Raw genomic sequence first — 23,380 nt, forward strand, 5'->3', positions numbered from 1 at the left:
ACACAGTTGTACATCTGTGAATTGTATTTTGCATTTATGAAACGTATTTTATGAATATATATTCTTATTTTGCGCACATGAATTGTTTATATATATATATATATATATATTGTGCATGTGAATTGGGTTTGGCATGTGTGCATCTTGTCTTTGCGTGAATTATTAATGTGATCAATCTGCTTCCATACTACACACACTCCGCCTATGGTTTAAGAGCTTTAAGACCTTTAAGGCTTCTCACACACAAAGACACACAAAAAAAGGAAATGATTAAATTGTAACACTTAATACACACTAAGCATGCTTACACACATACATGCACCCACACTTTGTTGTATTTGAAATAAATGTAACAAAAGGCATACTCCAAGTCACCATTTTCAGGTTTTACTCTAATCTTAATGTTGCAAAAAGTGATACTTGAGTAGCAATGGCATGATGAAATTTTACAAAATATGATCTTAAATGAAATAATGATTTTATAATATCTAAATAAAAATCCAGAAGCAAAACGTATTATTAGTGAGTAGAATGAGTCAATGAGCGGTCATATGCTGCCATCTAGTGGTTGTAATGGTCATTTCAGGGAATTGGCCACAAAAATATTTTTGTTCACCTCTGTAACTGTTATAGCACCAACTTTTGCTCTATAGGCATACAATTTTGCATGCTTGTTTGGAATTGCATGATGCATGAGCTCACATGATTTTGTGAAGTTTTGAGTTTTCTTTTAGGATTTATAGGCTTTTGGTTACAATAAATAGCATATTTCTTAAATGATCCTGTTATAGTTGTATAGCTGTTTTTTTTAAAAAAGTGTTTGCTTTTTTGTTTTTGATAATTATTGACCTAGAAAGTCCATGCAGTGAATTTTACTGCACTGGTTTTATTAATTTTGATTGAAAAACATATGACTAGTTTGCAAAAGTAGTTATTTTTAAATAATCTCAAATATTTAATAATGAACAATTTGATTCACAGCAGTGGTCCTAGAGGCAAAGTTATTTAGAATGAGATCTATCATATGAAATGAAGATTAAGAGTGTTTGTGAAACATTGCGTAATACATGAATATTTTCTTCAATTTGCATTTATCATAGAAATATTGTGTTTTTAAATCCTTCATATGATATGAAGAGCAAGAGTATGTGTGAAACAATATATGAACATTTTCTGCAATATGAGGTAGAAATAATAAAAAAAAAAAACTTTTTAATTGTTATAGCACCACCTATGGCCCGATCTGCATGAAACTTTGCACGATTGTTCAGAATCATCTGTAGTGTTTGCTCACGTAGTTTTGTTTTTAGTGTTTGGATACGATGGGCTTTGGGTGTTTAGCCAATATTGGGTGTATTTAGTCACACCAATATTTTAAATGACCTGTGCAAAAGTTCAACTTTACTTTTTTTATATATATATATATAATTATTGACCTAGATAGTCCAGAGAATTATACTGCACTGATTTTATTGATGTTGTGCAAAAAGTATAGTTTGCAAAAATATTTTTAAAAAATAATAATAATCTCACATACTTAATGAATTTGATTGACAGCAGTGGTTCTTGAGGCAAAGTTATTCTCAATGAGGATATCTTACTTATGATATGAATATTGTGTGTATGTGTGGAAAATTGTGCAATATGCACACAATTTACGCATCCTTAAAAAATGCAATATTGCCCCCAGAGGCCAATTTCTTTCAAATTTCTTACAGACTTCTAGGTCCAAGAGTCAAACAGACCCAGTGAGTTTCATTCCATTCGGCCTCCTTTAATCTTGTTTAATAGGTGCTCAAGCTTCATTGGCCAATTACTGCCATGTTTTTCAAGATACACACATTTCCTAATAGACAGTCATAGAACTTTGGACAAAGATACTGCAGGCCAATCAGGGCTGTCTTTAGGGTGGTGCAACTGGTGCGGTCATGAATAGACCAAGGGGGTGACACCCTCCAACCTGGAATGCAATCGCAAATCTGCTTCTCATTCAGCCCATCTGCTGTTTTTGTTTCACGCAGGTATGTTTTATGAAGCATTATTTCACAAAGATAAAGTCAGCCTGTTCTGTTTGCTTGAAATTATACAATCTAATTAAAATTTTTAAAAACTGCTCATGCAACAAGTGTGTAGCATCTTTATTTGCATCAAGATTTACTTGCAGTGGTTGCCTCTAATTTTAAATGGAGATATTTTTAAGGCCAGTTTGCTTATTACAGTGCAAATAAACTATAACTAAATGTGCATACAATATAAGAAACCAGTTTCGGAATCAGCCAATTTGCTTTAAAAAAAACAATTTAAATAACAAAATTAAATATCGGAATATGAATTGGCCATGAAAAATCATGATGGGTGCATCACTAATTAAAATATTAAATAAAAGATCTGAGATTGTGTCAGTCCTCTGTCGTGTGTGTCATGTGTTCCCACCTCTTGTGTCCATATTTGGTTTGTTTCCTGTCCTTGTTTAATGTGATTATTAGTTCATTCTTGTCCAGCTGTATTTGTGTAATTAGCCTGTGTATTTAAGTTCCTGCCTGTTCAGTTTTGTGTTGTCTGGTCTACTCATGACTCCCCTGGTGTTCCTGTCTTTGTCAGCTCTGCCCTGTTTGTATTTGATTAAAGACTGTTATTTTGAGTTTACTCCTCGTCTGCGAGTTCCTGTATCCTCCTCATGTGTGCACCGTGACAGATTGGAAGTACAATCTGGGTTGTCTTTTTCTATCAATTCAATTCTTCACAGATCTAAACTGATATACTGTAGACCGAACTGCTGAGAACACAGTAGGATAAGTGAAAACAACAAAATCCACAGTAAATTTTATTATCAAAATGTATTATTATTATTATCATCATCATCATCATATTTTTCTCAATTTTTTTGGGGGGGGGGGGGGGGGGGGGGGGTGAAAAAGCACAACAAAGTGTTTTTTTTTTTTTTTTACTTAAATGATACTTGCACAACAACAACAAAAAACGTTAAGCCAGGCAGCTGAACCACAACCAAGAAGACCACATCCTTTTTTTGCTTCTCAAGTCCAGTTCGTTTGTTCATTCAAATCCCACCCCGAGCGTTTGTGGGTCTGCATATAAACTCCCCCAGTCAATAAAAATTTTTAAACGAAAGGGGTGACGGAACGAGAAGAGCCATGACATCTTTGGGGCTGCAGATTTTAGGAGTTGCCCTGTCCTCTGTTGGGTTGCTTGTGTCTGTCGTGACCTGCGTCCTTCCAATGTGGAGGGTTACAGCTTTCACCGGCAACAACATCGTGACGGCACAGGTAATTTGGGAGGGACTGTGGATGTCCTGTGTGGTTCAGAGCACGGGGCACATTCAGTGCAAAGTGTACGATTCATTGCTCGCCCTGTCCCCGGACCTGCAAGCCGCGCGCGCTTTGCTCGTCCTCTCCATCGTGCTCTCTGTTTTCGGCATTCTCCTGGCGGTCGTAGGAGGGAAATGCACCACCTGCATCGAGAACAAAACAGCGAAGGCTAGAGTTGTCATATCTGCAGGGGTGTTTTTCCTCATCAGTGGACTGCTGTGTCTCATACCCGTCTGCTGGTTGGCGTACACCATAATCCAGGACTTCTACAACCCGCTCTTGATGGACGCGCAGAGACGAGAGCTCGGGGCGTCGCTCTACACGGGCTGGGGCGCCGCGGGGCTGCTGCTCACCGGCGGAGCGATACTGTGCTGCCAGTGCCCTCAGAAAGACCAACGAGCACTCGCCCCCAAATAGCCTGCACCGAAATCAAACGCCTTGAAAAAAGAATGTGCATGAAGAACATTTAAAAGAACAACAGAACTTTTGTCTAAGTTTGCTTTTCATTTGTATTATAGACGAATTTTCTGTAACGAACAAAAATGTTACATTTTTGACAGTGTGGTCTATTAATCCAGTGGTTTAAATATAACCTATGAATGTAGCCTACATGATTACACAGTTTTAATATTAAGCCTTTTTGTGTAAAAATAGGCCTAATTAATAAAAGTAGCTCACAAATACTTAATTAATGCTGTATTCAATAATTGTCGTCATGTTAATTTATGTTGCTGTTTAGAATGCAGTAGGCTATTATAATGTTACAAATACAATATTATATAAAAAAAATACATATTACCACCTCTTCGATGATTTACAAGTTTTCAGTTTCTGATATTTTGATCATTTATGTGTGGGGAGCAGAACTATGTTGTCCAGAGATTGTATTTTTAAAAGTCTGAATTTACTTAAAAAGAATTGTTGTATTTTGGCGTTATGTTTTATTTAAATAATAATAATAATAAAACATTATAGCAATATTAAAAATGTAATAAAAAACAAACAAAAACATTTTAAAGGGTATGTGGCATAACAAGCAAGAATGCCAGTTTATCAAAATAAAAAATAAAAATTAAAAAAATTAAACCCCTCTAGTCCGTGATTACTTGGTGTCTTATTTTTTTATTTTATTTATATTAAGTCCAAATTCATAATATATTTAAAAACTTTTTTTTTTCTCGATTGCTTATCTCACATGCATTTAATGTGCAAGGCAATTGCAGCACTTCAAATTTGTCACTTTTCATTTTAAGTCACATTAAATAATAATTCTTAAAAATGTATGCAGCCAACACTGATATACAAATGACCACCACTACACACCACGTTTTAGTGTTTTAAAAAATATTTCTCCATTTTATTATCTCAGACATCCACACTTCTCAATGAGACATAAAAATAAAATAAAAACACTTATTTGTCATTTATTTCTACTTTTGTTTTTCCTGAACAGTATGTTCATTTCTGTTTAAAACAGATGTGGCAAGGGTCTGTAATTAAAGGTTGTGCTTGTTTGATTTTGCACAGTAGTTGGAATGCAAAGAGTTTCTCCTTGGCGACGATAATAACTTATCCTTTACATGCATGGGCACAAAAGCAGCGGCACAAAACAGCAGCTGTGGAATGATCAACAGAGGCGTGTTCACTCACTGTTAAGTGTGTGTGAGTGTGTGTGTGTGTGTTTGCATGAAAGAATTTTTTTTTTTCAGATATAACATCTGTGTTTGGAAATGTTTATTATCAATTACATACAAATACATTTTTATTTTGATCACATTTATTACATCACAGCTTTCTTTCAGTCATTTTTATTTAACAAATGACAAAGTAATGATAATTTGCGTAATTTTTCACAGTACTTGCCACATATCTTAAGGTTATTACACGTAATCCATTGCTGGGATCACAGATATGGCAGGGCTGTATTTGGCTGCCACGTAGGGCCTGTTGTCATTGGATGGGCAGTTCCAACAAAGCAGCCCACCACCCAGCAACAAGAGGCCTCCAGATCCCCAGCCAATGTAAAGACAGGCTCCCAGCTCTCGCCGCTGGGATTCTGTTACTAAAGGGTTGTAAAAGTCCCTGATAAGAGTGTGTGCAGACCAGCACACAGGTATCAGAACAAGAAAACCAGCGATGATTAAAACCACCCCTGACACGATGCACGCTCTGGCTTTGGCCGCTTCATCCTCCAAGCAGTTGGTGCATTTTCCTCCAACCACAGCCATCAGGAATCCAAAGACGCCCACCATGATGGAAATGATAACCATGGCTCTGGAAGCCTGCAGGTCTTGCGATAGAGCCAACATGGAGTCGTAGACCTTACACTGCATCTGTCCGGTGCTCTGAACCACACAACTCATCCACAGACCCTCCCAGATGATTTGTGCCGTGACGATGTTCGCTCCAACAAAAGCCGTGACCCTCCACATTGGCATGCCACAGGTGATGATGGTTCCCAACCAGCCTATCATAGCAAGCATGATGCCCAGAATCTGGATGCCTTGAGATGCCATCATTGCTGGACGCAGGTCACTTTGGGATTGTGCAAAGCATCTGAGGGGTTTTTATAGCCCTCAAACTTTGGGGCGGAGTTTTAGCATAAAAAGAAGCAAAAAGAAAACCAGAAATTTGATATTCTTTGACTATTGTTTGAAGTGTATGAAGAGCTAGATAACTCGAGACACCTTCTGGCAGTACAAATGAATTAGAAAAAAGGGAAAATTCACGTAACTGTATACTGTATTGCTAAATTTCAGTTAAAGAAAATCAACACAGGTAATGCATTCTGGAAAATGAAGTGTTTGTATAAAAACTTATTTTCCTAGAATATATAAGTATATAAAATAATTTTCTATAAGTTGTATTTTAGAATATCTTAGATATATTGTAAAACAAGAAAGTCAAGCTAGTAGGCCTATTCAAAGTTTGACAAACATTGATTCTTCTGCTTAAAAATTAGCAACACACTTTCATGTCAATTCGTAACTATTTTGCTTTTTGGCAAATTGATGGCTAACTCGTATAAATTCCCGTTATCTAATGTGTACGTTTTCATATGATCTAGCACCAGATTTTTAGGGGCGGACATTCATGTTTAAGTTTTTTTTTTTCTCGAAAAATAACGTTTCTATAATATAGTAATGTTTTCTCATGACATTGAAGATAAAAATTAAAATTCCGTGTAATTCTACTCCCTGACAATTGAACTTGACTTGTAATAATGCATCCTGTTTGCTACCACAATTCAAATTTGAATTCTGAATGTTGCATGACCCTGGTTGCTGTTGACTTTCATAATTAAACTTGTGTTGGAAGAAAAACTAAAAACTAAAATAAATATTTCATAACTTGTCTAATTACTAACAGTTTTATGTAAATAAGCCAAACCTCAGATCATGTTTAGCCTTGTCTTATTATGTGCGAGGACCTGAAAAACCCCACCTGTCTTGGATTTGCTGTTTGACAACTCCCTCTGTGAATGTTTTGTACACTGGAACTCTTTTGAAATCGTTTAAGTGCCACAGGGTAGGTGACACATAATGGAAGGCTGCAATATGACACCTGTGTTAACGCCCATGCAAATGCATTTTGTACAGTTAGACACTCCACCAAACAGGTGTGATACCCTTTAGACAAGTTTATATCATGTCATTTATGTGGGGAAGTCGTGGCCTAATGGTTAGAGAGTCGGACTCGTAATCAAAAGGTTGCGAGTTCGAGCCCCCGGCCGGCAGGAATTGTAGGTGGGGGGAGGGAATGTCCAGCGCTCTCTCCACCCTCAATACCACGACTGAGGTGCCCTTGAGCAAGGCACCGAACCCCCAATTGCTCCCCGGGCGCTGCAGCATGGCTGCCCACTGCTCCGGGTGTGTGTTCACGGTGTGTGTGTGTGTGTGTGTGTGTGTGTGTGTGTGTGTGTGTGTGTGTGTGTGTGTGTGTGTGTGTGTGTGCATTTGTTCACTACTCACTGCTGTGTGTGTGCACTTGGATGGGTTAAACGCAGAGCACCAATTTCGAGTATGGGTCACCATACTTGACAATACGTCACGACTTTCACTTTTTTTTTTCATATCAGATAAAAATTCTGTACAAAAGAAATATTTACAAAATCATAAAAGTTCAAATACTTAAAAAAATTAAAATACATTTTTAATGAAGAAAAAAAACAACAAACTGCAAACGGTTTGAGAGGAACATTTGATCATATTTAAACGGGAAAGATATAAAATGAGCCTCCTTTAAATTCAGAGTTTTTTAACGTGGTTCCAACTTCCCTATTTTCCTCATCAACTTATATGTAGAAAATCTGTAGAAAATTTGTAACATGAACATTTCATTGATTACTTTTCAAGTCCTCATGATACCTGTCGCAAACTCTTTTTGAGCCGCTACATCCTGGTCAAACCAAGACTGTAAACATTTAGGCACTACAGAGTTCATTTCAGAGTTCATCATTTACACAAAGTTCTTGCCGGATGGTGCAGAAGCTGCAGACCGAGGTGTAGCATTATATTTGGCTGTGTATTTTCCTGCTTCCTCCTTTGGTGGGCAGTTGCAGCAGAGCAAAGCTCCCCCGATGATCAACAGCGCAGCGGCTCCCCAGCCGATGTAAAGCGCTGCTCCCAGCTCTCTCTTCTGTGCTTGGTTCAACAAGGGGTTGTAGAAGTCCTGGATGACGACGTGGGCCGTCCAGCACACGGGGATCAGACACAGCACCCCAGCAATGATGAAAATCACACCGGAAGTGATACCGACCTTGGTTTTGGAGCTCTCGTCCTCGACGCAGTTAGTGCATTTGCCTCCAGCCATGGCCAGCATGATGCCCAGGATCCCAATCACGATGGAAATGATGGTGAGGGCACGAGCGGCCTGAAGGTCTGAAGAGAGGGCCAGCATGGAGTCGTAGACTTTACACTGCATCTGTCCGGTGCTCTGCACGACACAGCTCATCCAGATCCCTTCCCATGAAACCTGCGCCGTGACGATGCTGCTGCCGATGAAAGCTGTGACTCTCCACATGGGCATTGCACAGACCAAAATGGCACCGATCCATCCTAAGATGGCTAGGGCAGTGCCCAGTAACTGAAGCCCAGCAGACGCCATGATCTTTGGATATTCTTCGTCTCTTGAGGTGACTCTCTTTGCGGCGCTTACAGGTGTATGTCTCAGAGGCTGCGTGCTGATGCTTTAAAAGAGCCTGTGGGGGAGGGACTTCTGTCGAATGACTCGCTCTGCTGGTTTTGTAGTTACTTCATGGGATGCGACTAAGCCCAGGCTTGAATGAGTCACTACCGTGAGATTTTTCGTTGCGGACACAGTACCTATATATGTATATGTATATATAGGTGTATGATTATATGGAATTTACTCTTCCAAATTGTAATATCTATGTAAAAATCTATGAAGGGATCAGTAAAATAGACCAAAGAACATGTGCACTGCACTACTAAGAACTACTTTGTTTGTTTGTTTTTTATTGAATTCAGGAACAGAATATAAGTCAGGAAGTGCTGCTCATAGGAAGTAATAATTCCTACTTTTGGAAATTGTTGAGGGATCTCAAAACTCATCACTAAGTAAAATAATATAAATAACTGTAAATGAACTAATATATATAAAAAAAATGCTATTTAAAAATTACATTAATGTATACATTTTCTTTTATTTTAATTATAGATTTTATAAATTGCTATTTATATAATTTCTATAATCAAAATTCTTAAAAATATAGATATAATAAACAGATTGATACATACATACATACACACAAGTGTGCGCATATATATTTACTTTGAAACAATTTTCACTCAGAAATTGATCAAATACTTACTAAGAAGCAGAAAGACTGAAAAATAGTATTTTCTTGTAATACGTACTCAGTACTCTTTGTTTTATTTTCAACAAATATTTTTACAGTGTACAGGGAAATTTGTCCACACCATTATCATATTTTCCTGCTTAGGTTTGTGCTGCGTTCCCTCATGCTCCCTCATGGTCTACAAAGTATCAAGAATGTAGCAGCTGGTGTCATATTTCACAATGAACAGACTTGGGGATTTTTGTGATTTTTTCCCTAGGTTGTTGAGCACTGACCATCTCATCCAGCACGCCAAGATATCTCAAGTAAAACGTTGTTACTTCTGGATATGACACATATGTAACAAATGTGCTATATTTACTCAGTGGCTTACTCAGCACGTTAGCAATTCCCATGGCAACTATTTCTCAATAGTCCACTGAGGTTGTGCCTCAGTGAGGGGGAGGAGCAGCCCGAATGCACCTGTACCCACCAGAGCTGGTCAGACCGGTTTCTGCTAGAGCACAGGTGATATGTTGACACTGCGTCTGGGCAAGACTGAACAGCTCATCACAGATCCTTGCATCAACAACCCTGTTCAACTGACAATAACAGAGAATAATCAAATCTTGTCAACACAGTTTGTGCACTAATACTGCTCTAATAAAGCAAGGAGAAAAAATGAGAAACAAGCTTCATTGTTATCCACAACATGAAGCCTCATTTACAAAGAGAAGTGAATGAGTTGATATATATCATTATGAGAACACATTGCTGTGAATAACAAATATATCTGAATGGGAGGAACTATATTACATTATGCATAAAATATTCTAACTTAGCTATATTTTGTGGCAAAAAAAATAGCCAAACAAACCTTGTTCAGATGTTTATTCACATCTATAATTATCTTAACCGAATAATAATAGTAAGGCCACTGTAATGTCCCAGCTTGGCAAAGGGTGTGTTTGTGTTTTCTTTGTGTGTTTAAATCTTCAGCAGAATATCACCTTCAGAAAAATAAACATGGTATTAGAGTCAAACAGACACCCTCTCTTAAGGTTTCACATGGGATTGGTTCTGAGAAAGCTGTAAGCCTTGAGCTCAATAGATAAACATAACCTTTTTGAGACTTATAATGTTGAAGCATTTCAGCTTTACAACTTAGTGACGGGTGTTAATTATATGAGCAACATGAATATGACAGCTATAAGCAACACAAAATTAACATTTAAGGAATGTAGTAGATATTGCATTCACACACACACACACAAACATGTTTTAATGTCACTTGTGATACTGTTATGTTTGCAAGCACAGAATGCAATTCAGAAAGTTAACCTACCTTTTTTACATAGGCCTATACAAATACAAACAGTATGACTTAATACAGCTTAATAGTAGACTATGACATAACACTTAAATCAACAAAAGAGTTAATTTTCACGATTACAATGTTGTGATTGACAGTTGTTTTGTATGGTAAATGTATGCCCACTAGTGGCTAGAAACCGCGTTCAGTGATGCAGCCTGTCCAACGGAGACGTGTTTCGTCGTTTAGCCGATTGTTTTATTATTGCTTTATTTAGTTGAGTTCTATCACTTAAGTCACCACAAATCTCGCGATGAGGGTCAGTTCTGTACCTTCTTGTGTAACAACCAGCTCCGAAACCAAAAACAAGGAGGATAAACTGGAAATGGGAAAATATATCTTCAAACTTTTGATAAATTGCCGCTTTCTCGTGAGGTGAAAGTGTCTTTATTATGTGCGCTGAGTTATTCATTTATTTATTTATTTATTTGCGAAGAGAGAAATGTAGGCTATGCCTTTTGCGCCAGTTGTTCACAGTTTAAATGATAAAATGTAGCCTAATTAGGATAGATAGATAGATAGATAGATAGATAGATAGATAGATAGATAGATAGATAGATAGATAGATAGATAGATAGATAGATAGATAGATAGATAGATAGATAGATGTTTTGTTTTGGTTTATATTTTAATCGTATTTTAAGTATCTAGAATAGTGCAATATAACCTACTGCAACCAAAATGTAACTTAGTAAAATGTTGTTAAAAGTTTTTTTTTTTTTTATGGGTGTTGAAAGGCGATTCCACCTGTTTAAAAATTTAATAAATAAATATAATATTAATTTAAAAAACAAAAACAAAAAAACATTAAATCCTCAGGATAATTGTAAATACTGCAAGTGAAGTGGCCAATAGAGTGCCACAGGAACTACTGGCCACTCCCACAACTCCGCCCCTTTTAAAAGAACAATATCTTTCCACTGAAACTCATTAGTCATCGCCATTAGGGCGCCACACAGAAACTCATTTAAATATTATCGCTGTTCTCTGAGAAAGGAAGTAGGCTAACACACTGGAAATGATATCACCTTAACCTATCAAACATAGACCGGTTTCGGGCTGCCTTGTAAACACTGCAATAATTTCTTCCCTTTTATTTTTCACTTCACATAAAAGGTTATATGGGTTTAGAATGTGTACTTTTTAATATCCTCATCTTTAGGCTCTGTGGGTGTGCCTGGCTTCATCTTTGAGAACCACAGTTTTTATTGTTTATCAAGTTCCTCATGTCAAATAGGTTATTTATCAACTTGGTGGATTAATCAAATCCAAATCCAAATGTTGTTTAGAAAATACACAAATCCTTCATCAGAGGGCAAAAGATTTCCAATATAAACAAAACAAGATAAAACTACTACATACTGTAGAATAAATGGGCCGTTAGAGCAACGGAGTCAACTGAACAAAAAAAGGGTATAATTCCATGGAGGAGGAAAATAGCACTTTAAAGACATTTTGGTCAAATGAATTCATCTTCACACCCATGATCATTTTGTGAAAGCCACACATTTAGATCTTTAACATTTGTGTGGTTTTGGCATTGATAAGTATATAACATCAATGTCATGATAGAAGCATGAGGAAAGTTTTAGTGTTTTGGTTTAATAACAACTTAGCTATGCTTTTGTGAACAGTAACATTCCTACTCATAAAAGTGAATTTAATTTCAACATTGCACACACTCCTGCTTTCATATGAAGAATTGTGTCTTTTTCTCCAACGTGAACAAAGCTTGAACTGTAATACACATATTGACACAAATCTGCTCTCTTTCTCAGCATGGTTTGCATTTTTTAAACTAAAACTGTCTAACCTCATCATTTACACATAACTATGTTTCTTAGTTTCACTTCTATGTACACTTGTTTTTGGGTTGCGTCACTAAATTTAATCCTTATACAACCAGGAAACGGGCTTCTGAATTATGCTACATACGGCTAGATTTTATTACCTGAAATCGAAGTTGGCCTATATTGCTACCAGGACTTTGAATTCAGTTAGTTTATAGGCCTGAAGAAGGAAACCTTCGTGATACAGTGTAAATCTCTATTGTATTTCATTGAGGAAGTTTGTAAACAATAACAGCAACGTTTTTCCAGACAATTTCCACGTCCCTTGTTTGTTTTATATAATAAGAAACATATAAAATGTTATGACTACGTTTTGATAACTGTGAGACATGGAAACTTGTCTTGTTTTTTATTTAAAATATCTATTATTTTTGTTTTTTAATGTTTCGATATGTGTATCTATTTCATTTTCCAAAAAAATAAAAATAATAATAATAGGATTACTGTTTGGCTTTTTTTTTTTAACTAGTTGTGTATCACCCAAGTCATATAATTTGATCAGTAGATGAAAGCAGACTTTTTTAGGTGAACTATTCCTTTAAGACTTAAGCATGCATGCATTATGGCCTAAGGTGTTTGCATTGGTGTTGTCAATGATTGTCCATTAAAGAGCATTTTTTACAGGTCTACCTTAGGTTATCTATTAACATCGACAAATAGTCCCAACCTTTGGTATAAACAAACTTTTGCCGGATGCTACATTGTCTAAGTGCGACACAGAAAGCAGCTCCCATTTTTTATGGTAACCAATACCAAGATTGCGACTTATCTCCTAATGTCAAAACCCAGGTAGGTCAGCCCTTTTTTCTAAGAACAGGGGAAGTTTCTACCAGGACAAGAACATTCCATCCTTGAAGAGGAGATTCAGTGTGTCAACACCCACCTCCATGCTTGAATGGTCCTTTGGTGATTTTGGAGATTTCTGATTTTAATAGTCTGAAGGACAGTGAGCCTCAGTGAACCCAAGAGAGAGCACAAGAGAGATTTTGAGGGAATTTGAAAGGAGAAATTGCGGATACATGGCGGCTTTCGGTCTGGAGTTAGTGGGAGTCACGCTCTCGGTTCTTGGCTGGCTTCTCAGCATTGTGTGCTGTGCTTTGCCCATGTGGAGGGTCACCGCGTTCATCGGTACCAACATCGTCACGGCGCAGGTGTACTGGGAGGGAATCTGGATGAGCTGCGTGGTTCAGAGTACTGGACAGATGCAGTGTAAAGTCTATGACTCCATGTTGGCTCTTCCCTCAGACCTACAGGCGGCCCGTGCTCTGGTGGTGGTGTCCATCATCTTGGGTGTCCTTGCGCTCTTTGTCGCTATAGTGGGGGCAAAGTGCACTAACTGCATTGAGGATGAAGGGGCCAAAGCCCGTGTGATGATCAGCTCTGGTGCCGCTTTCATAACGGCCGCGGTCATGCAGCTTATTCCCGTGTCCTGGTCAGCGCACACCGTTATTTTGGAGTTCTACAGTCCACTTATTCCAGAAGCTCAGAAGATGGAAATAGGGGCATCTCTGTACCTCGGCTGGGCCGCCGCAGCGCTGTTGCTGGTCGGAGGCTCCATCCTGTGCTGTAGTTGCCCACCTAAGAATGAGACGAGGTACCCGCCACAAAGTCGTATTGCCTACTCAGCCCACCACTCAATGGCTCCGAGTACCTACAACAAGAGAGACTATGTCTGAGGACCTCAGAGGACTTTTGATTTTTACTGTCTGTCTTTCATTGAAAGATAATTGTGAGTTGAGTTGGAGGTAACTCAAAATTTTGTTTACTTTTTATCCATGTGAATATTTCTACATGCTGTTGTTTTGTCCAATCAGTGTCCATTGTCACTCCACGCTTTCTTTTAGATATATTTTAGCACCACTTGCATAAATCATCTTGTGTAGTACATTGTTTGGACTGTATGTTTTAAATCAAATTTGTAAGTTGATTTATAATGGGAAAATGTCAGTGGTTTTATTTTTGTAGTCTTGTGTGCTTTCATTTACTGTTTTTACTTTACTTTTACAGTTTAGATAAAGCTGTTTGAGAATTAATATTTTTATATTTTCATTTAAAAGAGTAATACCAGCTTAAAACAAAATGGAAAATCTTGTACTAATATGTTTATACTTAGCTGGAACTGCAATCAACTGTGTTAATGTTTAGTTGTGTTTATGGTTTATTTCAGTGGCATTCTTTAGCAATGACCAACAGCCAGATCTTTTTTCTACAGTCTATCTGCGTGTTACAAAAGAAAGTACAAGTTGATGTATTTATGCAAAACAGACAAAAGGGAAAACATTCGTTTTGTTTCTCTCAGTAGAGGCACAAACACCAGACTGGATTTAGCCTCTAAGTTCAAGTTCCACTGGACAACACAACAGAGAAACTATGAGACTGTGTGCAGGCACCTCCCAAAGTTTCGTTAGTTTATTGTTCATGTTTGTGTGTTTGTTGTTTATCACAAAATATTTAAATAAGTGTAATTAATTTTATAATTTAATTCTTGATTATCAAAAACAATTAACACCAATAAATAAAAAAAATCTCCATGTGTTCATTTCAGATCTTTGATAATTTGTTGACTTTGAGGGCTTTCCACACTGTTCACTTTACCCAGAGTTATCTTTTTAAACATTGGGTAAAGGCCACTTTTACCCTTGGGTTAAGCAAGGCTTCACATGTTGCAAGATGGTTACCACGGTAACAGTGTAAAACAGTGAGGTTCTGTAATGTTTTAGCAAACATTATAAACCAAAGAGTGCTTACCTCATTACATATTCATGAGCGTTGTACATCGCAGAAACGTGCACGGAGTGACGTAGAGCGACGGCAAATGTCATAGTAATGACATTTATGTTGAGAGAAACGAGGAGTAAGTGCAGAGGCGTTGTGTGCGATGTTTAAACATGATGGTTGCTGTAGTTCTAGATCAGGGGTGTCAAACTCAGTTCCTGGAGGGCCGCAGCCCATGCAGAGTTTAGTTTCAACCCTGCTCCAACACACAAACCATGCATTTTTCAAATAAACCTGTGATTAGCTGGATCGGGTGTGTTTAATTAGGGTTGGAGCTAAACTCTGCAGGGTTGTGGACCTCCCAAGAATTGAGTTTGACACCCCTGTTCTAGACTAAATGTGAACATGCATTTACTCATCTCACATGCACAAAAACTGATCCAGTAGTCCTCAAAATGAATAAAAAACAATAATTAAATGTATTAAATAACACAAATATCTTTTATGGATTTAATCCCATTTTATTAACCAATATCTTTGCTGCTGACCTTCGATGATGCAATTCAAACATATTAATAAGATAAACATGACATTTGTTTTTTCTTGTTTTTTTTATTGCTGAAGAGTGTTGAACTTTCTTCTCCTGCATTCTGTGCTTCATCCAATCCAGAATGGCTGAGGCTTATTAATTTCACTTTTGTTGTGAAAGGGACTTTACATTTGCCAAAAATATAAATTTGTATATTAAAAACAAACAAGCAAGCCCAGCTCAGATGAGAAAAAGTGACGCAATGCATTACTTTCCATTAAAAGTAACGAAGTAATGCAGTTTTTAGGGAGTAATTCAATATTGTAATGCATTACTTTTAAAAGTAACTTTCCTCAGCGCAACACTGTTGGGAGGACATATTTCCAATGTTTGTGACAGTAGTACAAACTAATGAATATAATTTCCTCAGATCACAGCACTCCTTTAAAATGGCATATTCTGATAATGTTTTGGGTGTGTTTTGGGTGCAAAATGATGTTTTATTAAGAAGGGGGAGGAGCATGATCAGATAATTAGTCTGGCCCAGGTGGAGCTCATCAGCTAATCACCTTAACAAGCACAACAGGTGTATATATGCCAACTCACTCGTTTTCCAGCATCCCACCGCTTTTATCCAAAACGACTTACAAATGAGGACATAAGAAGCAATCAAAACCAACAAAAGAGTAACAACGTGCAAGTGCTATTACAAGTCTTGGTTAGCCTAACGCAGTACAGATAATTATTATTATTTTTTTTATTTTTTTTAAATAAAAAGACAAAGATAAAATAAAATTAGAATAGAGAGTGCTAGAGTTAGAGGGTCAAGTAAAGATGGAACAGATGAGTTTTTAGCCGTTTCTTGAAGATGGGTAAGGATTCGGCTACTGAGATTTAGTTGGACAGGTCATTCCACCAGATGGGAACAGTTAATGAAAAAGTCAGTGAAAGTGTTTTTGTGTGTCTTTGGGATGGTACAATAATGTGTTGTTCACTTGAAGAACGCAAGCTTCTAGAGGGCATATAAGTCTGAAGTAATGAATTTAGGTAAAGGGGTGCAGAGCCAGTGGTGGTTCTGTAGGCAAACATTAATTCCTTGAATTTAATGCGAGCAGCTATTGGTAGCCAGTGCAAATTGATGAACAGAGGCGTGACGTGCGTTCTTTTCGGCTCATTAAAGATTAATCTTGTAGCGGCATTTTGGATTAATTGTAGAGGTTTAATAGAATTGGCTGGAAGACCTACCAAGAGAGCATTACTATAGTCAAGTCTGGACAGAACAAGAGCCTGAACAAGGAGTTGTGTTGCATGTTCAGAGAGAAAGGTTCTGATCTTTTTAATATTGTATAATGCAAATCTGCAGGACCGGGCAGTTTTAGCATTGTGGTCTGAGAAATTCAGCTTATCATCAATCACAACTCCAAGGTTTCTGGCTGTTTTTGAAGGAGTTATGGTAGATGAGCCTAACTGGAAGGTGGGATTGTGATGAAACTACAAGCAGTTCTGTCTTAGCTAGGTTGAGTTGAAGGTGATGATCCATCATCCAGCAAGAAATGTCTGTTGACACGCTGAGATACGAGCAGCTATCGTCGGATCATCAGGATGGAATGAGAGGTAGAGTTGAGTGTCATCAGCATAGCAGTGATATGAAAAGCCAAATTTCTGAATGACAGAACCTAGTGATGCCATGTAGACAGAAAAGAGAATTGGTCCAAAAACTGAGCCCTGAGGCACCCCAGTAGCTAGATGTTGCGACTTGGATACCTCACCTCTCCAAGATACTTTGAAGGACCTATCAGAGAGGTAAGACTCAAACCACTGGAGTGCGGTTCCTGAGATGCCCTTTCTCAATAGGGTTGACAAGAGGATCTGATGGTTGACTGTATCAAAAGCAGCAGACAGATCCAGCAAGATAAGTAATGAAGATTTGGAAGCTGCTCTTGCAAGTCTTAGGGCTTCAACAACAGAAAGCAAGGTAGTTTCGGTCGAATGTCCACTTCTGAAGCCAGATTGGTTACTGTCCAGGAGGTTGTTCTGTGTGAGAAAGACAGAGACTTGGTTGAACACAACTCGTTCAAGTGTTTTGCAATGAAATGAAGAAGGGAAACCGGTCTATAGTTCCCTAAAAGAGTTGGGTTAAGAGTGGGTTTTTTAAGCAGTGGAGTTATATGAGCCTGTTTAAATGCTGAGGGAAAAATTCCAGTGTGAAGGGATGTATTAACGATGTGAGTGAGTGCAGGTACAACTGCAGGAGAAATGGCTTGAAGGAGATGAGATGGAATAGGATAAAGCGGACAGGTAGTAGGATGAGTTTAGAGACTTCTGCCTCAGAGAGTGGAGAGAAGGATGTGAACGAGTGTATGTTTGCTGGTAAGATATGCTTGATAGACTGCGGTGTGGAAAATTGTGCAGTGAAGTTTGTAATTTTATTAATGAAGAATGTGGCAAAGTCGTCAGCTGTTAGAGACGATGAAGGAGGAGGAGGAGGACAAAGGAGGGAGGAAAATGTTTTAAAGAGCATGCGAGAGTTAGGCGAATTGTTAATTTTGTCATGATAGTATGTCTTTTTAGCAGTGGAAACATTAGCAGAGAAGTCAGAGAGGAGTGATCGATATAAATTAAGGTCAGAAGGATTTTGTGATTTGCGCCATACCCTTTCCGCAGCCCTGAGTTTAGAACAATGTTTTTGGAGAACATCGGATAGCCAAGGAGCAGAAGGGGTGGTACAGGCTGGCTTGGAAGATAAGGGGCAGAAAGTATTTAAACAAGACGTCAGAGTGGAACAGAAAGTATCAGTAGCACTGTTAGCATCAAGAGAGGATAACTGTTTAAGGGGTGGAAGTGAAGCTGAAACCATAGCAGATAGCCGGGAGGGTGAGAGTGAATGCAAGTTACGTCGAAAAGTGACATGTGGAGGGGTATGTGATGTGTCAGGAATCATGTTGAGGTTAAGAGTGAGGAGGAAGTGATCCGAGGTGTGTAGTGGAGTAACCAGCACATGATCAGTGGAGCAGTGTCGTGTGTAAATAAGGTCCAGTTGGTTGCCTGATTTGTGAATAGCCGTAGTTAGCACTCTCTTGAGATCAAAAGACGCAAGCAGAGTGTGGACGTCTGCAGCCTGAGGTTTATCTAGGTGGATGTTGAAGTCTCCAAGTAAGACAAAGGGAGTACCATCCTCAGGAAAGTTTGAGAGCAATAAATCGAATTCTTCCACAAAGTTACCTAGTAATCCTGGAGGACGATAAACAACTACAAAATGGATTTTTAGAGGGTAGGTAATAGTAACCGAATGTGATTCAAAAGAGCTGTTGATACTCAGAGATGGTAAAGGAGTAAATTTCCAATTATTAGAGATGAGCAGACCAGTACCTCCACCTCTTCCAGTCAAACGTGGGGTGTGGGAAAAGGAGAAATTATTGGAGAGTGCTGCAGGTGTAACATTGTCTTCTGGTTTGATCCAGGACTCTGTCAGGGCCATGAGGTTTAACCATGAATGACTAGTAATGGACGTAATGAAATCCGCTTTGTTGACAGCATACTGACAATTCCAGAGACCAATATAAAAAGAAAGTAATGTATTAGCAGACATAGGCAAAGTCCGCAGGTTGATAGGATTGTGCTGTCTATAGTGTGTGATGTGTGGCTTGCGAGTGGTAGTGATAGTATTGATCTGGAAACGCATAGTAAGAATAGGTTATATAAACTAAAACAGAAGTGAAACAAGTAGTAGGAATAATATAGGATAATTAAAAGTCGATACTTATGTCCTCTGCCGGTGTCCCTGTCCGGTGGAGTCGTACGGTAGAGTCGATGGTCTTTACACTCTTCGGTCTTCACACTAGGAGGGCTTTACACGAGGGCTGCCGCAACCGCTGCCGCAGTATAATAACCTTTTTTATGCCCATCTAACAAATCACTATTACAATTCAGCTGAACCCACTTTCCTGTTTACCACTAAAAATGGCCAAGCAAGTGCAGACACTGACAAGATACGCGATACAGTATGAGACCAAACGCGATGTGAAGTGACATACTGCCAAGTATGGTGACCCATACTCGGAATTGGTGCTCTGCATTTAACCCATCCATCGTGAACACACACCCGGAGCAGTGGGCAGCCATTTATGCTGCGGCACCCGGGGAGCAGTTGGGGGTTCGGTGCCTTGCTCAAGGGCACCTCAGTCGTGGTATTGAGGGTGGAGAGAGCGCTGGACATTCACTCCCCCCACCTACAATCCCTGCCGGCCCGAGACTCGAACCCGCAACCTTTGGATTACGAGTCCGACTCTCTAACCATTAGGCCACGACTTCCTCGCGAGTCTCAACACAGTAAACTGATTTATGATGCTGTAGACCAAGAAGAGGAAACAGAGTCAACAATGTTTTTCTGTACATCTGTTAAAAAACACTTTTGAAGTCAGTCAATAAAATCCATCTTTCAACACTGTCTTTATCTTTAGAAAGTTGGAGATTCCTCATATACAACATCACTAACATCTCCAGTGTGAAATATTAAGTGTGATTCGGGTGAAATATTACCCCTCTTCTCCACCCCCTTGATTATTGATTTGTTCTTTCAGGTGCTTTTTCCTGGCTGAGCCAGTTTCCATACAAAGTTAGTAGGAATTAGATTACAAGGGAAAGCCAATACCTGTATATTGTTCTTCTCCCCGCAGTGCCCATAGCAGGCAGGTGACGTGCACAAACCTGTATCACATCCTCTATGTCATCACGTTAAGGTCCTCCTCCACTCACACCTGTCTCTTTGGGAATATAAATGCTGCTTGTCATCACAGCACTTTCACAGGCTACACAAAGAAAGGAAGAATTGGGACGCAGACATCTATATTGACATCTCAGCACTAGGTAAATGACATTCCTCCCTCCATTGTTTAATTTTCTGTTAGTACAGCTTTTATTTGTGTATAATCTTCACAACTAAGCTACATCTCCTTTTCCTAGGTAAAAAGTACCCCTAAAAGGCACCATGTCGATGGGAATGGAGCTCGGGGGCATTGCCCTGGGCATTATCGGTTGGATCATTAGCATTGTCGCTTGCGCTCTTCCAATGTGGCGTGTTTCGGCCTTCGTTGGCGCAAACATCGTCACTGCACAAGTCATCTGGGAGGGTTTATGGATGAATTGTGTCGTACAGAGCACCGGACAGATGCAGTGCAAGGTCTACGACTCCATGCTGGCTCTATCTCAGGACCTTCAGGCTTCCAGAGCCATGTCGGTCGTCGCCATCATCTTGGCCGTCCTGGGCGTGTTGATCTCCATCATGGGTGCCAAGTGCACCAACTGTATTGAGGATGAAGCATCCAAGGCCAAAGTGATGATTGTCTCCGGTGTGATGTTCATTATTGCCGGCATCCTAGAGCTCATTCCGGCGGCTTGGGTGGCACACCAAACCATTCGGGACTTCTACAACCCGTTACTGAACAGTGCACAGCAAAGAGAGCTTGGGTCATCCATCTACATAGGGTTTACCGCTGCTGCTCTGTTACTGATTGGAGGAGCGATGCTGTGCTGTACCTGTCCTCCACGGGAGAAGAATTACAAGCCACCAAGAATGGGCTACACCGCTCCACGCTCAGTCAGTGGTGGATATGACAGGAAGGACTATGTTTAAAAATGTTTTCTAGTAGAAAAATACAAACAAAGAAGAATTAGAAGGCTTTGAAGATCTCACAGAAAGGGTGGAGATACTTCTGAAAGGACTCCGCAATGAAGGGTCATACGATGCTGTCAATATTTGCTTTTTGGCTGGTTAAGACTGGTGTCTGTGTGTGTGCGTGTGTGTGTGTGTGTGTGTGTGTGTGCGTGCGTTAAGGGCTGGTTTTGTAGGCTTACCTATCAGGGATTTTGTGTTTATACATTTCATATACATTTATAATCTTTATATGCTGTTGTTTAAATTTTCCTGTTTTTTGTTCAGCTGTTCTTGCTTTTTGTGTCAAAAGGTCATCAAAGGCATAACATGGTGTCAAAATTTATATTTAGAATTGTTCTAAGCAGACATAAATAGGCAAAGATATATGATATGTGACAGAAACAGAGATATTTATGAAAACAGTCGCTGTGTCAGTCTGATGGCTTATCTATCACTTCTGTATGTTGACAGGAAGAGGAAGACTTTAGCTCTTTACATGTATTTGCTTATGAAAATTTCACTGAACACAGAAACTAAACATGTATTTTGTTTTTCCTTTTAGGTTTCAGTTTTTGAGGTTGTACGTCATTTCCTTTCTGTATAGTTACAACTTTTTGTACCATTGTTTTATTATTCATAGATATTTTTACAGATTTAAAAGACATTGTTGAGTGTGTTTTCTAGATAACCAATTTGAATATTTGTCAATTGTGCTGCTTTTATTGTATCAAAATTTAATGCGCATAAATGTAAAATAGCTCAATAGCTGATATATTAAACAAATGGTCAGTTACTGCACACTATCGAGTGGTTGTACCTGTTTGGCCGTTTGTTGTAAAAATAGGGCAGTAATGTGACACATTCTGAGAGCGACCACTCGGTTTACAAACCTTAGGCAAGCTGTACTGTTTGCTATAGATGGTGACAGACAGATCCGAAGAACTGAAGAACTGGCAAGGGGAAGATGGATGGGATTTGGAAAGAAAACTTATTAGGCACAAAATGTTAGTTTACCTTATGCATATACTGGATTTCTTTACTTAATCCCATTGTCATTTCAAAATAAATTCAATAAAAACAGAATTTATGCTCTAAGAGTCCATTAGATCCTTTCAGCTGATGCACATTGAGCAGCAAACAAAACATAAAGAAAGTTGCACACAAACTAAACTATGGATTCAAAAGGAAATTCCACATGCTGCTTTAAGCACAAGTTAAATTATTCCTTTTAATTCTTGGTAAAGAATATCTTCTTAGCAATTCATAAAATGTATAACTATTGACTCTTGGTAATGAGTTCTATTACAAAGCAGGCAACAGGCCATGAAACCATGGTGAGTTGCAAACACACAACCCTAAGAGATATTAATACAAGCCTGTGCTTTATAATGCTGTAGCCATAGAGACTGCTTGTCAAGGTGACGCCCTCTTCTCCACCTGCCAGAGGGGGAGGGGAAACTCCACGTAGGAAAATGACTCACCTGGTGTGTTTGCTGCGAGGCTTCCTTCAATGCAAAGCTATTTAACTGAGTTTAATTCTCATCTAGTGTGAATATATAGAACATTTGTGTAATTATACATTTATTATTATTGTTATAAATATAACAGACAGCAGCACAAACATTATTGTGCATTTGCCTGCGTGTTAAAGAAATCCATTTTAACAATGTTGTGTAGAAGTTTCAGGTGTAGAGAATGAGGAAGAGTTAAAAGGTTATATAAAAGTGTTTTTACTGAACAGTGTAATTTAGAGAGATCACCATGAACATGAAGGCAAACAAAAAGATTAACTAGAATGATGATTTATGCATGGTTTATGCCCTGTTATTGTATTAATCAAGAGATCATATTTCAATCAACTCCACCTCCTCAAGACCTCACCGGACTTTTCATACTGAGAAACATATTTGTCACGCACTCTAAGAAAAGACTGTAAAAACAGGGTGCAATATACATGAAGGAACTTTCCGTATTGATTATTTGCAGGTTACAGTTTTCCTCGTGTTTTGAAATTGTGGTCATGCTACCAAATGTCAGTAAAAGTAAACTACTGGCATAAAATTACCAGTCTCTTCTTGTTTTTCTACAGAATAGTTCCATACTGTGCATACAATCAGTCAACTTCAGTATTGGTA

The 23,380-nt window shown here is 38.5% G+C and overlaps 5 protein-coding genes across 5 annotated transcripts; 3 read left to right on the forward strand and 2 right to left on the reverse strand.

Annotated features, from left to right (window-relative positions):
• Positions 1 to 2,910: 2,910 nt before the first annotated feature.
• LOC306862188 (claudin-like protein ZF-A89) lies at positions 2,911 to 3,743 on the forward strand (the record flags this gene model as incomplete). Its single annotated transcript, XM_079404868.1, has 1 exon — positions 2,911 to 3,743. Exon 1 carries the CDS (start codon positions 3,153 to 3,155, stop codon positions 3,741 to 3,743), a length of 591 nt encoding a protein of 196 aa, XP_079260994.1. The 5' UTR covers positions 2,911 to 3,152.
• Positions 3,744 to 5,058: 1,315 nt separating this feature from the next.
• On the reverse strand, positions 5,059 to 6,921 carry LOC306862185 (claudin-4-like). The gene has a single exon (XM_079404865.1). The coding sequence runs from the start codon at positions 5,843 to 5,845 to the stop codon at positions 5,207 to 5,209; it is 639 nt and encodes a 212-aa protein (XP_079260991.1). The 5' UTR covers positions 5,846 to 6,921; the 3' UTR covers positions 5,059 to 5,206.
• Positions 6,922 to 7,463: 542 nt separating this feature from the next.
• LOC306862183 (claudin-4-like) lies at positions 7,464 to 8,490 on the reverse strand. Its single transcript, XM_079404863.1, has one exon. It carries the CDS (start codon positions 8,430 to 8,432, stop codon positions 7,785 to 7,787), a length of 648 nt encoding a protein of 215 aa, XP_079260989.1. The 5' UTR covers positions 8,433 to 8,490; the 3' UTR covers positions 7,464 to 7,784.
• A 4,877-nt stretch (positions 8,491 to 13,367) lies between these two features.
• LOC306862182 (claudin-3-like) lies at positions 13,368 to 14,851 on the forward strand (the record flags this gene model as incomplete). Its single annotated transcript, XM_079404862.1, has 1 exon — positions 13,368 to 14,851. The coding sequence occupies one exon, from the start codon at positions 13,368 to 13,370 to the stop codon at positions 14,022 to 14,024; it is 657 nt and encodes a 218-aa protein (XP_079260988.1). The 3' UTR covers positions 14,025 to 14,851.
• Positions 14,852 to 20,389: 5,538 nt separating this feature from the next.
• LOC306862184 (claudin-3-like) lies at positions 20,390 to 23,302 on the forward strand. Its single transcript, XM_079404864.1, has 2 exons — positions 20,390 to 20,458; positions 20,555 to 23,302. Exon 2 carries the CDS (start codon positions 20,580 to 20,582, stop codon positions 21,222 to 21,224), a length of 645 nt encoding a protein of 214 aa, XP_079260990.1. The 5' UTR covers positions 20,390 to 20,458; positions 20,555 to 20,579; the 3' UTR covers positions 21,225 to 23,302.
• Positions 23,303 to 23,380: the final 78 nt, after the last annotated feature.

The sequence above is a fragment of the Barbus barbus genome, assembly GCF_936440315.1.
Source record: "Barbus barbus genome assembly, chromosome: 43".
Lineage (NCBI taxonomy): Eukaryota > Metazoa > Chordata > Actinopteri > Cypriniformes > Cyprinidae > Barbus > Barbus barbus.

Coding starts and splice junctions, on each gene's coding strand:
- LOC306862183 (XM_079404863.1), bottom strand. CDS start 8,432: ATGGCGTCTGCTGGGCTTCAGTTACTGGGCACTGCCCTAGCCATCTTA.
- LOC306862185 (XM_079404865.1), bottom strand. CDS start 5,845: ATGATGGCATCTCAAGGCATCCAGATTCTGGGCATCATGCTTGCTATG.
- LOC306862184 (XM_079404864.1), top strand. CDS start 20,580: ATGTCGATGGGAATGGAGCTCGGGGGCATTGCCCTGGGCATTATCGGT.